The sequence below is a fragment of the Notechis scutatus genome, chromosome 3 (assembly GCF_049901735.1).
Source record: "Notechis scutatus isolate UNSWTSFEM ecotype Mainland chromosome 3, rNotScu1.2, whole genome shotgun sequence".
NCBI lineage: Eukaryota > Metazoa > Chordata > Lepidosauria > Squamata > Elapidae > Notechis > Notechis scutatus.
Genome location: NC_142011.1, coordinates 31,901,364 through 31,919,064, shown reverse-complemented (window position 1 = coordinate 31,919,064; position 17,701 = coordinate 31,901,364). Strand labels below are relative to the sequence as shown.

At 37.4% G+C, this 17,701-nt stretch overlaps 1 protein-coding gene across 14 annotated transcripts in view; it reads right to left on the bottom strand.

Moving 5' to 3' along the window:
- DLGAP4 (DLG associated protein 4) overlaps positions 1 to 17,701 on the bottom strand; it is a 398,191-nt gene that overhangs the window by 8,107 nt on the left and 372,383 nt on the right. For 6 of the 14 annotated variants that reach the window (XM_087959401.1, XM_087959402.1, XM_087959404.1 and 3 more), the window contains 2 exons: positions 4,036 to 4,397; positions 387 to 478 (listed from right to left, as the gene is read on the bottom strand). In XM_087959401.1, coding sequence (XP_087815527.1) covers positions 387 to 478; positions 4,036 to 4,397 — 454 coding nt within the window. Of the gene's footprint in view, positions 1 to 386; positions 479 to 3,689; positions 3,758 to 4,035; positions 4,828 to 17,701 lie in introns of those variants that run through there. The other 8 variants (XM_087959409.1, XM_087959410.1, XM_087959411.1 and 5 more) reach the window with 4 other exon arrangements.

The window sequence follows — 17,701 nt, the reverse complement described above, 5'->3', positions numbered from 1 at the left end:
ATGTATTTGTTTATGCATCTGCAGCTGAACTGCATTTCCTTTCCCATCTTTCCCTGCACACAAATACACACACCATACATGCAGACAGACGAAATTATAAGGTTGCCTGCTTACTACAGTAGGGCATCCAAACAAAAACTGGCAAGCATCTTTGTAATTACATCTCCAGTTCTATTGTTCAGTTCAGATTCCCAACGAATCTCTTACATGACTAAGCCTCTTTGTTTTGGTGAGAGCACTTGCTGTTGAGAAAGGGGTTTGGGAATCACCACTACCCAAACGGTGATTTGGAATAGGAAAAAAAGAAACTAAACTATAAATTGGGAGATTGCAACTGCATGGTTTTTTTTTTCCTTTAAAAAAAAAACCCTGTGTCTTCCACTTACCGCCACTCGTCCTCTACCTGTACCCCGATGGACTGGAATTTGGTGGCTGATGGAGGGAGCTCCTCTTTTGCCACTGGTTGAAGGCAGTCAACCTTATTAACAAAAAGATACAAACAAAAAAAAACAAAAACACAAAAACTTGCTGCTAGAATTCACATTAGAAGGGAAGAGGCATGCGTGCACACAAACACACACATAGTGATCATGCAGACACCACACACCAAAAGGCAGCAAAAGTTTTTTTTTGTTTTGTTAAGACCAGGAGGAATCTGCAATGGACCCAATCAGAATGCCCAACATTGACTCAGAATGGCTAAAAGTTCTGAATGGGGGTGGGGAAAGAAGGAAAACTATGGCTCTAGCCAAAGTGACACTGTCCTACTAAAAGATAAACTTAAAAGGCAGTTTCATTCATTTTTTTATTCTGTTCTAAAAATTCTAGGTTAATTTTTAACTGAACAATTAGCTACCTGTAATTCAAATTTCTTTAAAAAGTCATATATACTGTCAAAGGTCAGATATACTGCTAAATAAAATGATCTAAAAGAAATTTTAGAGACATGAGAACAGAAATGCAACCAAGGCAGACTACGGATATCTATATATCTATAGATATGTAATACATCTACAGAATTTATTTTAATATGATCTGAATTTAGAATCAAGCTTTACCATGTGTTAAGTCATATGTTCACCTAAATGCCACTTAGATTGTTCAACAGGCCTTAGGACAATTGGTTTAGAGACAAATTTATTGATGTTGCTTATAACTGATATTTTAATATTTTTTTAACTGTTACACATGCATGAGGACAGAAGTCCAAACTGAACCAGTTCTCTATTTGCATAATGAAAGCCAATGTCAAAATAGCATCAAAAGCTCAACACAGCTTGTGGCCCACTTTAAAGCCTTTTGATGAAGGCATATCAGGTGCACCAAGGGTAGTTCAACTAATTCCAACATGCCACCATTTTTTCTTCAACATGGGAAGTCACCAAACGGATCATTCAGAGCTATCTTTCTGACAATGTAGTATCAGGGTCAAAATATTACATAGAATAACGGAAGGGCATGATACCAAAGGGGGTTCGGTCGTTCTCTGAATATGCTCTTTCAAGCAAGGGTAAATAAATAGCAGAGGTTAAGTAATAATTAAACTTCTTCCCTATTAAGATTTCAGAAATGGCAAACTCTTGTGCCACAAAAAAGCCACTTATTGCAAAGAGGTTGTCAATTTAAAGTGGAACTATAATCTCAAACTCTAGTCATGCTTGGATGGAGGTGGAGGTGGTGGCCACAAGGCAGTTCATCCTGGAAACACCCCAGGCTGCTTCTCAGTCTCTGTCTACTTTTACAGGATTCCTGTTTGCATCCTTATCCTTCTAAAGCAGTGTTCCCTAACCTTTCTGGCATTGCGGATTGGCAAGGTGGGGTGGGGTAGAGAGGATAGTTCCATGTGAGTGATGGGTGAGTGTGCTTGAAACTCCATCTGCACAAGAATGGAACTGTGTGTGTGTGCGCTCATCCGCCGCTTCCGTGGCCCGGTTCCGAACAAGCTGTGGTACTGGTACTGGTTCACAGCTTAGGGGTTGGGGAACCCTGTTCTAAAGCAGGGATCTCCAATCTTGGCAACTTTACGACTTGTGGACTTCAACTACTAGAATTCTGGGAGTTAAAATCCACAAACCATAAAGTTGCCAAGGTTGGGGACCCCTGTTCTAAAGGGCTGCTACTGTATCAGGAAAATGTGATCACAAAACTTCCTATAAAATAGCAAGTATTAATTTATTAAACAATCCCGAATTAACCCTCTTTTCACTGCTGGATACAGGTAGTCCTTGACTTATGATCACAATTGGGACCAGAATTTTGGTTGCCAAGCAAAGGGAATTTAAGCTTGTTAAGTGAGTCAATTTATGACCTTAAGTAAACCATAGTTATTAATGGCCATTTATCAAATATGACTTCCCTCATTGACTTTGCTTGTCAGAAGCTGACTGGGAAGTTGCAAATGATACTCATAGGACCTCTGGACCTGGCAACTCTCATAAATACATTGACTGCCAATCAACTTGATCATGTAGCCACAGGGATGCTGTGATGACCATAAGTGTGAGAATCGGTTGTAAGTCACTTTTTTCAGTGATGTTGTAACTTTAGATTGGTCCCTAAATGAATGTTTTTAAGTCAAGGACTACCTGTAGTGTCATATTCTTATCACATTCATCAGATTGCCTAGAAATTTCCATGGTGTTAAGGGGCCACATTCCTTACAAAATATAACTAATGATTCTTTGATAGAAAGCTGTGTCAAACATGGCAGAATGCTATGCTTAACAGTTTCAACAGGTACATAAAATGTCTTTTTCAAAATTCCTGTATTAGAATATCTGGAAAGGCAAAGCCCAAACTAAGTGACATTTTATTGACTGACAAGCAAATAACATGTGATGATGCTCATGATGTGAAAATGAGAATAACTGGGTTTTGTTTCAAATATCTCACTTCAGAAGCAGCCTGGTTAGATTTCGTAAAGTCCACTCTCTCTATAGCAATTTGGGAGAGCTGAAATGGAAGTCAAAGGCGTACACACACCTTTGATTCATGTGCTTCCTTTTGTGACCATTTCTTGAATCAAAAAGGAAGGCTAAATACTTGGTTGCTCTTCAGTTTATTTAACATCAATTATTTTATCTCATGGCACCCAAATGGACGTTTATTCCCAAATGCTTTTTCATGCTTACATGTAGTCTAATTAGTAGATTAGTAGATTTCCTAAAGCCTCATCAGGATGTTATTTTGCTTCCTCTCCTGCTTTAGATTTCCATTCTTCTATGGCAGGGGTGGGGAACTATGGTTCTTTTACGGTTTGTGGACTTCAACTCCCAGAATTCCTGAGCCAGCAATGCTGGCTCAGGAATTCTGGGAATTGCAGTCCACAAGTCATAAAGCGGCCATAGTTCCCCACCTCTGTTCTATGGCCTGTTATCTTATTCTGCAGAAGCATGGCCAAACTTCATGGTAGCAATACTCAAATAAAGTAGTTCTCTGCATTTTACATTTACCATATCAATTCAGAGATATATCTCCTGCTTCTGTTCAAGACAACCTACATGCCTTTGCTAATGATTCCATGTACACTTTGACCAGAAATTATCTACCTTTGTTTTTCCCCAAGCTAAATCTCTACACATTTTTACAAATAACTTCAACCTTAATTATTGCTGATAACTGTAGGAAACATAAGTAATTTAGAGATTACTTCTGTTCAGAAATGCCTTAAGGGATGACCTTAGTTCTACCTGCTGTCTTTTTTCTGTGGCCTCCTATGCATCAGAATGGGCATGGTGATTTATTCCACCTAGGCATGGTGATCTAAAGGGAATATATAAGAATGAAACAATTTCCTCAAAAAACAGAGCTTGCAGCTTGCACGGTTTTAATAGAATCTTTTGTGTTGCTTAATTTATCCAATGGCATTTTTCCTCAAATGCACCTCTCCCCACACTCCAGAGTTTTATAAAGCCAAATCACTCCAGAAGCATGCAGTAGCATTGACCCCAGAGCAGTTAAACAGGTATGCATATTTACAGAAATGGTTACAGTAAGTTCATATTCTAGTACTAATGAAAACAAACAAGTCCATACTTGTATTCCTATAGATGACAGCTTCCTTTTGGGGATGTTCTCCACCTTCGGCTCTTCGTTCGTCAATGTTCCTTTGTCGCTCTTCAAGGATGCATTTTTCTGGGGTAACTCAGGAGGCTCATTGACTGGAGTGGTGAGGTTTCCTCTCGTTACGCTAGGTGGCCTATTACTGTCTAAGCTATCTGAGGAATTGCTCAGTCCCGACTGGCTGTTGACTTCACTCTTGTGGTCTTGGTTGTCCAGGTAGTTGTCCTGTGCCGATTCAGTGCTGCTCTGCACCGTGACAGAGATGAATGGCTTTGAGGTGGTCCGAGGTGGGACTGGTGGTGGTGTCTTTTTATAGCCCACTAGGCATGCCGAACCTGCGACAGTGGAAGCAAGGAAGTGTGAAGGGACAGAAGGGTCATGGAAGAAAGAAAGAAAAAGCAGCAAAAGATCTAGTGAATAGAGAGCAAATGCAAATCTCTGTATTAAGAGAAGCTCATAAGCACCACTGCAAAATGCCCCAGTCTAACCAGCAAAGAAAAAAGCACACAGCAGCCCAAATAAAGCACACTATTAGCCAGCACTACCTTGCTGTGAAAATCAAGAGGAACATTATAACACAGACTGGAAGATAATGAAAGAAGTGAAGAGCACCCTTCCAGAAAGCTATAAAGCAAGATTAGGTTGCTAAAGAGCCACTTTGGCCGCCTGCAGTTTTAATTTTGTATTTAAGCTCCTGGTTAGGCCACCTCTTGGTATTTGAAATGATCAGTTGACGGCCTCAGTATCTTGACTAAGCTGTTATACCTAAAAGAGGAAAAATGCCACAAAGGGATTCTGTCAGAAAATATTCATATTCTTCACAATTTTGTTAACAAATAAAGTTATTGTGTATTAAAGCTCTGTTGATGGCTACCTAGATTCAGGAGCTAGAATCAAGAGTAATTCCCCATTTTTCTTTATGCAGAATAGAATGTGTAAAATATTCCAGATATATTCATCTGTCATAGCCAAGACACTGAAGGGGTGCTCAAACCTTTCCACCTACCCTATTCACCCTTTCTTGTTTTGAATCAGCAAATCTCTTAAATATTAAGTATGTATTCAGATTTGCAGAAAGATTTTGGGTTAAATTTTGTAAATGTAGAGTTATTCCAGCCTCTGTTCATTAGGAATTTATTGAAGCATACAATTTGATTTAAAAAAAAGCCTAAATGTTTGTATACAGCCATAGATATTGGCTACTTTCTTTTAATGCGTATAGAATTTTAGGTTTCAAGCATTTTCCTCCCAGAAAATAGCATTTCAGAAGTTGGCATTTCCTATGAGTAACTATCAAATGATTCCAGACAAGCATTTGTTCCCTCTAATCTTGGCCAATACCAAATGTCAGTCAGGCAAGATTTATTTTTTCATGGTTTTTTTAAGGTACACTTTTTGGCAGGATCCCATGTTAATAAATCAACACAAGAGCCAAGAACTATTCTTTATATTTATCTTATTTTTCTCTTTTCCCCAAGACTTATTTTTGAACACTATAGTTTATATTTTTAGGGTTTTAATTTTTTGAAGAACTTTATTGTAGCAGGTTTTAAACAATTTTATTGTGGCAGGGAACAACAACTATAGTGAAAGATCTCTCTGTTGAAAGGATAACAACAGTGTTGACACTCTGGAGCCCAAAGTGCCAGCATATGTATTTATGAGTTTTTAATGTATTTACTAAGAAAACCTGGACTGAAATCAAACACATTTCTCACTCACTGTTTGAAAAGAAAAGTTAACCATATACATGTTCCGATGCAAAATGGATAAATTGTTTTATAGGGCCAGAAGTATTCTAAACCAGTTTGAATAAACTGACCAGTTAGTATTATTCAGTTCTACCTAGTATGACAAGGCCTCTTGTCTACAACAGGATGTCTTGAACCCCAAGTGGAAAACCTGGATTAAAAAACCCACACAAGTTCCAGTACACCATCTTCATAGGTGCTGCTATTATGATTCACAACAATTTGTTTCTACACTTTCAGTATTTTAAAAAATAATAACTTTATATTAAGGATCTTACACTTCCGACAGATATACCTACAAGGGAAATCTATCTTACATTATCTATATAGACAGGAATTATCAGGTGGAAAACAAAGATGGTTTTTGAAGTGTTGACACATTTGTATTCAGCACTGGAAAGAGAAAATTCAAAAGTAGTTTGAAAATTTACAGTAATTGCTACAATGCAAAGAAGGACAGATTCAATTAATTCATATAATTAAGAGAATTGATTAAAAGTCAAATCATTCACAGTAGTGAACAAAGTACAAATGGGAAAAAACACAATATGAGGAAAATAACTTTTATATCCGTCACGGCTAATTCACTTGTCTTTGTTAAAAGCAGCCAATGACTTAGAGTTTAATCATGTTCACTTTGGCAGCATATCTACTATTTATTTAATCAACCCAGCTGAGATTGTGAATCTACTCAATCTTTAAAAAAATCTTGTTGTAGCGTGACTCCTGATTGTATTTTACAATCATTCCATTTGCATGTAACCAACTTTCTAGATATGTGTTCAGTATTGCTATATTTAATGGATTATATGCTTAAAAATAAACAAACTGGGAAGTAATGGACACAAGAACTAAGCATCTACTAACTGGGAAAGCTTTGATTAAAATAATTTTAAAATATTAGATTTTTTGCACACTAAACCCACTTTGAATTTTGAGAGTATATTTTAGGTATATATTTCTGACAAAACAGCTGCTGTGGGTGTGGTCAATAATAAAATATGCATTTACTGGAAGGCAAACAGCTGCGACTGGTCCTCACCATCTCCTCCAGTCTCTCACATTGGTCTCCAATGCTTATTTGTGTTTTCCAACACAAATGTTAAGGTGTTGATTAGGCCTGGGAGAGCCTCAGATTCATGTTCCTGCTATGGAACCCATTTCATGACTTTGGGCCTGTCATTTTCTCTAACCCCAACTAAATTCACAGGGTTCTTATAGGGCTATAAAGATAAAATGAAGGGTGATTCCGTGTATACCATCTTGTTAAGGAAAGTTGTAAAAATGAATTTGTAGCCCAGAAGCTTGTAAATTAAGATAATTTACAATTAAGATAAATTAGTTATAATTTAATTACTTTAATTTAATTAAGATAGAATGGCACTGTTTTTTCACCATTTTATTTGTTAAATTTATATGCCAGCCATCTTTCTATCCAGAACAACTCATACTAGCTTCCATGTAAAATAAAATCAGTAAGGTAGGGAGGCTGATAATGTGTCATTTGATTCTGTGAATTGGGTCTTGTATTATCAGGTATATTTATCAAATTAGACATAATTCTCAATCATACCCAAGTTTACATATGTCAATCATTCACCTTTCGTCCTGAAAAAGCCTAATGCTTTCATACAACATTCAATTTCATTCTCTGAAACAGGAGAAGGTAAGTAACACACATTCTAAAGTCCACTATTCCAAGAATTTCAAACGATGACAAATGAAAACCATTTCTCTCAATGATCACACAAAGACAGGGTTTATACATCATGCATCTTAGCCATAATATGATTTCTGTGTTTTTGTATGTGGGGTGGTGGTGTTTGCTTTTGTAAATCTAGGTGGCTTATTCACCAACTACACTGCTCAAAAAAATAAAGGGAACACTTAAACAACACAATGTAACTCCAAGTCAATCACACTTCTGTGAAATCAAACTGTCCACTGAGGTAGCAACACTGATTGACAATCAATTTCACATGCTGTTGTGCAAATGGAATAGACAACAGGTGGAAAGCATAGGCAGTTAGCAAGACATCCCCAATAAAGGAGTAGTTCTGCAGGTGGTTACCACAGACCACTTCTCAGTTCATAGGCTTTCTGGCTGATGGTTTGGTCACTTTTGAATGCTGGCAGTGCTTTCACTCTAGTGGTAGCATGAGACGGAGTCTACAACCCACACAAGTTGCTCAGGTAGTGCAGCTCATCCAGGATGGCACATCAATGCGAGCTGTGGCAAGAAGGTGTTCTGTTTCTGTCAGTGTAATGTCCAGAGCATGGAGGTGCTACCAGGCGACAGGCTAGTACATCAGGAGACGTGGAGGAGGCCGTAGAAGGGCAACAACCCAGCATCAGGACCGCTACCTCTGCCTTTGTGCAAGGAGGGACAGGAGGAACACTGCCAGAGCCCTGTAAAATGACCTCCAGCGGGCCACAAATGTGCATGTGGCTGCTCAAACGGTCAGAAACAGACTCCATGAGGGTGATATGAGTGCCCGACGTCCACAAGTGGGGGCTGTGCTTACAGCCCAATACCATGCAGGATGTTTGGCATTTGCCAGAGAACACCAAGATTGGCAAATTCACCACTGGCACCCTGTGCTCTTCACAGATGAAAACAGGTTCACACTGAGCACATGTGACAGACATGACAGGGTCTGGAGACGTCGTGGAGAACGTTCTGCCTGCCTGCAACATCCTCCAGCATGACCGGTTTGGCATTGGGTCAGTAATGGTGTGGCATTTCTTTAGGGGGCTGCACAGCCCTCCATGTGCTCGCCAGAGGTAGCCTGACTGCCATTAGGTACCGAGATGAGATCCTCAGACCCCTTGTGAGACCATATGCTGGTGCGGTTGGCCCTGGGTTCCTCCAAATGCAAGACAATGCTAGACCTCATGTGGCTGGAGTGTGTCAACAGTTACTGCAATATGAAGGCATTGATGCTATGGACTGGCCCACCCGTCCCCCAGACCTGAATCCAATTGAGCACATGTGGGACATCATGTCTTGCTCCATCCACCAATGCCACGTTGCACCACAGGCTGTCCAGGAGTTGGGGGATGCTTTAGTCCAGGTGTGGGGGGAGATCCCTCAGGAGACCATCCGCCACCTCATCAGGAGCATGCCCAGGCATTGTAGGGAGGTCTTACAGGCACGTGGAGGCCACACACACTACTGAGCCTCATTTTGACTTGTTTTAAGGACATTACATCAAAGTTGGATCACCCTGTAGTGTTTTTTTCCACTCTAATTTTGAGTGTAACTCCAAATCCAGACCTCCATGGGTTGCTAAATTTGATTTCCATTGATAATGTCTGTGTGATTTTGTTGTTAGCACATTCAACTATGTAATGAACAAAGCATTTAATAAGAATATTTCATTCATTCAAATCTAGAATGACTTATTTTTGTGTTCCCTTTATTTTTTTGAGCAGTGTATATTAAATAATTCATAACATGTAAGCAACATGCGAAGCTAACTCAGATAATGTTATTATGTTCTTGCCTTGATGATAAAACTATGAAGGTAATCACAACTATTAGGTAATAAATTCAGTGAAAGTTTACCTCAGATTGCTAACATGTATTTGATATCAATGTAATCTCCTGGATAAAATATAAGTCTGCCAGTGATAAATTGCTACTTTCCTAAATTTTCTTGGCACAAAACAAAGAATATAATGTGCAGATTATTTGAAGGGAAAAACAAAGACCATTAAAATAGGTTACATGGCAGTTCACATGGGTAGCAGAGGTGGTATTCAGCAGGTTCTGACCAGTTCTGGAGAATCAGTAGTGGAAATTTTGAGGAGTTTGGAGAACCGGCAAATACCACCTCTGACTGGCCCCGCCCCCATCTATTCGCTGCCTCCTGAGTCCCAGCTGATTGGCTGGGTCTTCTTTTGTTGCCCTGCGTAGGAAAACGGAGCTGGAAAGCAGGTTAGTGGGGTGGGGAGGGAATGGAATTTTGCAATAACCTACCCCTGCCACGCTCACCAAGCCATGTCATGCCCACCAAGTCATGCCCACAGAACCGATAGTAAAAAAAATTGAATTCCACCACTGATGGGCATCTATTCATTTTTCTTTAGGAAAATGAACAATATTCTTCATGCTGAATGGATTGATCTTGGGGGGGTGGGGTGAATAGGGTGTCCAAACATTTAGTTACGTGAACCAGGCAGTGAATCCACAACCCTACTGGGTGATTCCTACTATCTTCCAGTGATATTAGGCATTCCTTTCTCTGCTTGCTCTTTCTTTCTAAGCAAACACAAGAACAATGACTCACTTTAAACAGAACTGCCAAATATAGGCAACTACTATAGCTAAGGATTATAAAGCTGTAATTCTTTCTTGTTAATCCACACTTTAATCCAAAACCTCCTATTTTTATCATGTATGGTTATTGTTGTTTCACACATAACTTGCCAACATGGACTAGACATCCAGCTTCTTATTTAAATAATGCAACACAGTTACTGAAAACACTTGGAAATTATATTAATCTCCCAGTGACTACTGGCCCCAACCCAGAGTTTTCTTGGCAACAGTTTAGAAACAGCTTCCTGCTGCCTTATGTTGACTTCCTGATCTAATCTACAGACGCAATACAAACTCAAAAGATATTGGAGTCTTAAGTATCAAATTGAAAGTACAGATAGCAATAGCACTTAAGACTTATATACAGCTTCACAGTGCCTCACAGCCCTCTCTAAGCAGTTTACAGAGTCAACATATTGCCCCCAACAATCTGGGCCCCCATTTTATTGACTTTAGAAGGATGGAAGGCTGAGTCAATCTTGAGCCAGCGAGACTCAAACTGCCAAAGTGCTGGCAGCCGGCAGTCAGCAGAAGTAGCCTGCAGTACTGCATTCTAACCACTGCGCCACCATGATTCTATACAATTCAATTAAAAAATTCTGAAATATATTTCAGAATGCATAAATGAGGTTTGGTTTAGATTTCAAGAAGTCTTCACATGGTAATCTCTTAAAACAATCCTTCATTCATCACTAGGATCAAAGAAATGAATGTAGTTTTCTAAATTTAGATTTAGATTGATTCCACTTCAGATGAAAACCTACAATTCCTAGCTAAGCAAAGTGTCTGTCTGATTCTCTAATTACCTGCCATTATCAGTACTAAGCAGAACTGGTTCAAACTCTTCTTGAATATCTCTTGGTCATCTAAAAATCTCTAAATCTAACCAATCATTCTAAGTTTGATCTTGCTTTTTCCCTGCACCATTCATTTAGAGGGCATCTTTTACAATAAACTCTCACAATGTAAACAGTACATCTCAAACCATTAAAATAAAGTTAAAGCAATTAAAAAGTTAACAATTAAACAGAAGAACAATAAAAAAGGAGTTATAGATTCAAATGTTTCCCTAAGCCATTCTTTTTTCTCACAGAGAACATAGTTTTTTTTTCCTGGCAACTACCATAATATGATGTAGCTACTGTTTGAGGTTATGGAGTATCTATATTCATTATAAGAAAGGGCTACACATCATAAGATTTATCTTCGTGACCCAGAAATAATAATAACCACAAAGAAGGAAGAGTAGAGTAGTGGCTTAGTAGTTAGCATGTTTTATTAGGACTGAGGAATTCCAAGTTTAAATTCCCATCCAGATACAAGCATGAACCTCCTTTAACATTATCATGACCTGTTATCTATCAGATAACCTAATTTATAGGATGTCTATGTGGATAACAGATAATGGGAAACCATGAACCTGGAAGAACAGAACATACACACAGCCTTTTCTAGACTAAATTAATCTGAGTCAGAGAATAATATATGAAAATTAAATTAAAGAGTAAGAGGATATGACCTACAAACCAATATATAAAATGAATGGGTTACTGATTAAAGTGCAACAAAACAATTGTAATTGCAGAAAGCATTTTTACAAAGTAAATCCTCAGAATTATGAACTAATCAGAAATCACTTTGCACCTATCCATCGAGGCTGCAATTCAATGAAACCACCACATCAATTATTAACAAACTGGTTTATGATTTTGTCTTTCCCTGACAACAACAAAAAAGTAAGATGCAACAACTAAAAAGGAGTGGGAGATTATGTTCTCTGGTTGTTTATTTTAAAAAAAGAAAGTAATGCTTCAGAGGTGAGGGACAATATTAGCAACAGTCTTTATTACCCTTTAAACAAACTAGCAGAACAAACAGACCTAACTTTTTCTCCATCACTGGTAACAGATACCAATGATTATTTAATTCACAGTACCAGTGAATTGGCTTTATCCCAACTATGATTCACCCTAACCACAAGATCAGAGAATCCTTTTTTGGATGCTTTGAGAGAAAAGCTGTTGGAGGGACTGAAACAGTTACCTTTAGGCTATAAATTATCGTTCATTGATCCCATCTAATCGGTTCTAGGAAATGTCATTAAGGCATGCTCTATAAAATTACCTTCCATCTTGCTACATTCTGAAGAGTGGTATAGTCTGAAAGTCTGCAACTTGTGAACACCACTTTTCTTAAAAGAAAAAGCAGAGAACCTGAAGAATTCAAACTAAATCTGTTGTTTTAGTCAGTGCTGCTTTATTGAATATAATCCTTGATTTTTATTTATTTGTTTTTAAATAGCTGTTGTGCAGTTTTGATTATTGTTTTATTGTATCTTGCCCAGAGTTATTAGTTTGAGATGGACAGCCATATAAATCTGATGAATAAATAAAGAAATCAATATCTCACAGAAAACATTTAATGTTTAACATTAAATTCTGGGTACTGTACTTTAAAAATATTTCCAGCTTGCAAGCAAGTAGCCAAAGTTTTAAACTTTAGCTGGAATGTCTGGGAAACTAAAGCCTAAGAATAACTAATCAAAGCACTCATACAAAATTGCCAGTTTTGACCTCAATGTTGTCAAAAAAAGAACAATAAGCCAGTATTTTGAATAGCATAGTATGATCATGTATCACCATAGCACTATTTTCAATAAGCAACATTATATACATAAGAGAAACAAGTAAGACAAAGTATGGCAAACAAATTAAAGTATGAGATAAGAAAAAGAGACGTAGCTAACACTACCTTACATCAACACTGTTCACTGTATCTTTTCATATCCCTTCTATATTTGCAAACGAAATTTATTTACATTATGCCCTTTATATATTGCCTTTGTTCTTTAAACTTCTTACTTACTTACCATTCTCCTTTTCAGAATCTCACTATCTCTATCCACCCACATTTTAGTTATCACTTTCCTATCAAGTCATTCAACTCTTTCTTCACAGATTTGCAGTGTAATCCTTCTTTCTCTTTCTATATCAGAACCATCACAATGTACTTCTGACCCATTCAGTCCATGTTAATTTAGCACACATTCATTCCAGATCCTAACTGCTCTTTTCTCTCTCCATCAAATAAACTTTCGGCAAACACCCCCAATTCTCATTTCCATATAATAAAGCATGCTCTCATGCACATTTTCAATTTTTTTCAATATATTCATTTGCAACAAATCACATAACTTTTGCATTTTTATCAGCACTTGCACATTTCAAAATTTCTTTATTCAGCTCCCTTTCTTTAGTCAACATTCATCTGTGGTATACAAATTCATAACTTCCTCTAGTTTTTCATTGTTTATCTATAAACCAAAATGATTTACTCAATTTTTTTCTGGTCAACCTTGGGTTTTCATATGAGATTTTTTTTCACATTCATATTTCTTCTTACTTCATAAAGTATCCTTTAGGTTCTCATCTAATAAGCCATCATAATCTGCACAAAAACATATAAATTCACATTCCCAGCTAACATGGCTCTGATGCCAAATTTATCAGTTTTATACTTTTATCCAAAAATACATTAAACAATCAAGAAGGCAGAATATTTCGCTTTACTCTCTTTTGGGTACTGAACCATTTGCTAAGGATTCCATTTCTCATTCATGATTTCCATCATATACAGCTTTTAACATCATCAACAAAGAACCTTCAATTTCACATTTGTGCAACACATTCTGTAATTTGAGCCTATTCTGTATCATGTGCTTTTCCTAAATCAACAAATGTACAATGAACTTTCTTACAGTCACACATTTTCAATTACATTGGCTTTCAAAACTACTCATCTATGTAAGATCCAAGTTTGAAAAGAAATACACATAACTGGAGTTTAAAAAAGGAGGGTTTTATTTGCATTTGTGGCTTACTGGCCAAGATGGACTAGCAAAGAATCTGACACAGATACTACAAAAGTAATAATCTATTCAATATCTTCTCCCTAATTTTAAAAAAAATGTTAAGCGAAAACATAGCTAATGCAGCCTTTATTGAGATTATGTTTGCATACCATGCTGAGCTATAATATGATGTGTTCAGTCTTTATTTAGCAGATACTATGAAATTGGACAATATGACATATTCACTCGGGCCATGTGGAGAAGGGAGAATCTGATTCAGAAAACACATAAGTGTACCTGTCAGGAATTAGTTAAATGAAACTTGTCTTTTCCTAGATTCATGTGGTTGCTTTCTACAGCTAATCCACAATTCTCAGGAAAGAGTGTATTTAGTTTAAGGTGTTCCTGACAGGTGGTACATATACATAAAGACTTTGTTAGTCCTTAGCATCCAAATACCTGCAAAGCCCTTAATAGTTATTAAGCAATAACTTACAAAAATTGCTATGACATGTAAACCAAGTTGCAGTCTATCTGGAAGCATCAGAATAACTTTTAAAGAACGTTAAGGCAAAATGACAGCAAAAGCGAAGGGTCTGTCTGTTTATGTAGTACTTGTTATTCAGGAATTACAAGCTTCGAGAATGTTGGGATCTTTTCTTCACCATTGGAAGAAATGAGGAAAAGATGTCATGAATCAATCTGAGCAGGGTATTCCTTTAATCACCTAATAAACTCCTCCTCTTTTCCAGTTCTTCTAATCTCTTTGATATATTCCAGTTGGAAAGCTGGGAGAGATAGTATAATCCATCAACAACCCGCTGTGCTTTATCTGCTTTTAAATTGCAGAGGGGAGAAACTGAGCTGAAATGCCTCAAAGAATCAAAACTAGCATGTCAAACAAGACTTGTTTTCCAAACTGATGTATTTGCAATGTGTAGAACGTTTTTATATATTGTATACACCAAGGCAACTTCTATGAGGATTCTCTTTCATGTTATCCCCACAACAACCATCATGCAAGGAAAGTTGGGCAGAGACAGTGACTAGATCAACGTTCCCAATACATTTCTGTGGCTCAGAATGGATTTCAAATGATGTTTTCCCAACCTTTAGCCCAACACCCAACTCTGTATCACACTGGAAATTCCCACCTACTTTCTGAAGAACTGAAGACACTTAATCTCTCCAACTGCAATTTAGGTCTTAATACAGGGGTCCCCAAACTTGACCACTTTAATACTTATGGACTTCAACTCCCAGAATTCTCCAGCCAGCATAGCATAGCTATTCTGGGAGTTGAAGTCACAAGTCTTAAAGTTACCAAGTCTTAATAGATAATTCAACAAAGTGCACATTATTCTAGAAAATTCATTTCAAACATAAATGTTTAGGAGTTGCTCAATTTTGCCTATGGCAACACTTACAGTAGCATTTCATGCCATCCTCCAGACTTCTGATTAATATTTTATTAGCAGAGTGTGGCAATTATGAGATTTCAATTGCTGGTTTCTAGGTAATAGAAGTCTTCATTTAATATATTAAAGCTGCAACACTATATACAGGTAGTCCTCAATTTATGACCACAATTGACCCCAAAATTCCCATTGCTAAGCAAGACAGTTATTAAATGAGTTTTGCCCCATTTTATGACCTATCTTGCCACAATTGTTAAGTGACTCCCTGCAGTTGTTAGGTTAGTAACACAGTTGTTAAGTGAATCTGGCTTCCCCATTGACTTTGCTTGTCAGAAGGTCGCAAAAGGTGTTCACATGACTTTGGAAAATAGCTACCATCATAAATACATGCCAGCTGCCAAGTGATCATGTGACCATGGGGAGGCTACAATGGTCGTAAGTATGAAAAACAATCATAAGTCACTCTTTTTAGTACCACTGTAATTTTAACAGACACTAAACAAATGGTTGTAAGTCAAGGACTATCACTCAGAGATTATGTCTGAGTAAGCACATACAGAAGAACACAGCATACAGACATAAAATGGCTGAAAAGTGGCTTGCTAAACAATGCATACATATAGCACTGGCAGCACTGTACTACAGCAAATGTTAAAGCCTAAGACTGATACTTTTCCTGCTACATTCCATTTCTATTTGGAGAAAAAGCTAACTTTTTTTAATATTCAGAACACAGAGATTTGTAGCTTTTACAAAAACAATTTACAATTTTCTGCAAAAAATGTAGCATGTCCAGGATCACCTCACACAGGTCTTCAGACATATACCTCAAACTGAAATGCAATTCTCCCACAAACAAACACAACGTTAAAAAGTTATATTTATATAGTTACTGACCAAAGACATCTAAATTATATTAAAGTAAGCAAAATATCTTTACCACCCCTAAGGCAAGTCACAACTTTTGAGCACCCGTTTGGAAATTGAAAGTTGACAATTTTGACATGCCCTACGGGGTCCCATATGCAATTATTAAAGTCTGCATTAACTACCAGTAATATTTCAGTAACTTTCTGCAGTTATACTGTACATTTTAATGAATTTTTTTATTTGGAAAAGATGTTCCCAGACACCTGTTTCATTTTTTGGAACCGTCATCTGCTTTTCTGTTACAATGTCTCAAGTAAGAAGTTGGATAACTTGCCTTAATAGTCCCTGTTAACACAGATCTTTTGGAAATGATTATGACAGCTCTTCCCAGCTTGGGCCCCTTCTGGTTTTCTTCACTTCAGGTCTCCAAATACCCCAGAGATAGAATGATTGTTGCTGGAGTTTGGGAAACTAAAATCCCTACCCATGGAGGATCATTGGTTTTAGCCTATTACAAGACTCCACTCAAATGGGATGCATTCATAATTAAGCAAACCTTGGCATAACATGACCTGCATATCAGTTGCTGAGTTAATATTAATAGCTTTCTTTAGGGCAATAGATTTTTCCTAATTTGAGACTTGCAGATGGCAAGAGGCCAGGGAATGCTCTTACACAATGGAATGTTTTGAAGCAATAGACCCTTGTTGTTTGACAGAAGGCAAACCACATGCTCAGCCTTGTATCCCATTCGATCCGTATAAATACACTGAATGCTTTGTACGTAGAAGAGAAATATCTAGCAAGAAATATACAAATCGCACATGCCAAACAGATTGTTGGTGACACTTTATAAAGCCACATTGTACTCATTTGGGTGAAAAAAACACAACAATCCACAAATGACTGATTGTGTGAACATCTTCTTGTCCCCCTGGCCCCCCCCATTTTATTTTATGAAATCATCACTATTCTTCATGGATCTCTATAATCAGCACAAGACACATGAAATTATAAATATACTGTACTACCAAACATTTTGGTCAGTAATATACACTGGGTAATAGCGTAAGAAAGGAATCTGTTTTCTTGAGTGGTCATAGTTTAATAGGAGGCTGTAGATTTGGTCAAAGAGAGAAAAATAATTTTTTCCAAGAATTCCTATGTCTTTAAGTATCTTTCAGAATTGAGCAGCACCAAACCAATCACATCTTTAGTCTTGCACCTACTTTGCCCTTAAGAAAGTTATTTTTGCTTACAGGTTTTAGACAGGGGAGTTCATGGAAGTCAGAATTAATTCATGTGCATGCTTTCTGGATTAACACAGTAACATTTTAGAGCTGGACAACATGCAGTGTATGCAGCTATATTTGAAAAACCGACACTAAACTGTCAAAGGTTGGTAGCAAGACAAATGTTTCTGCTG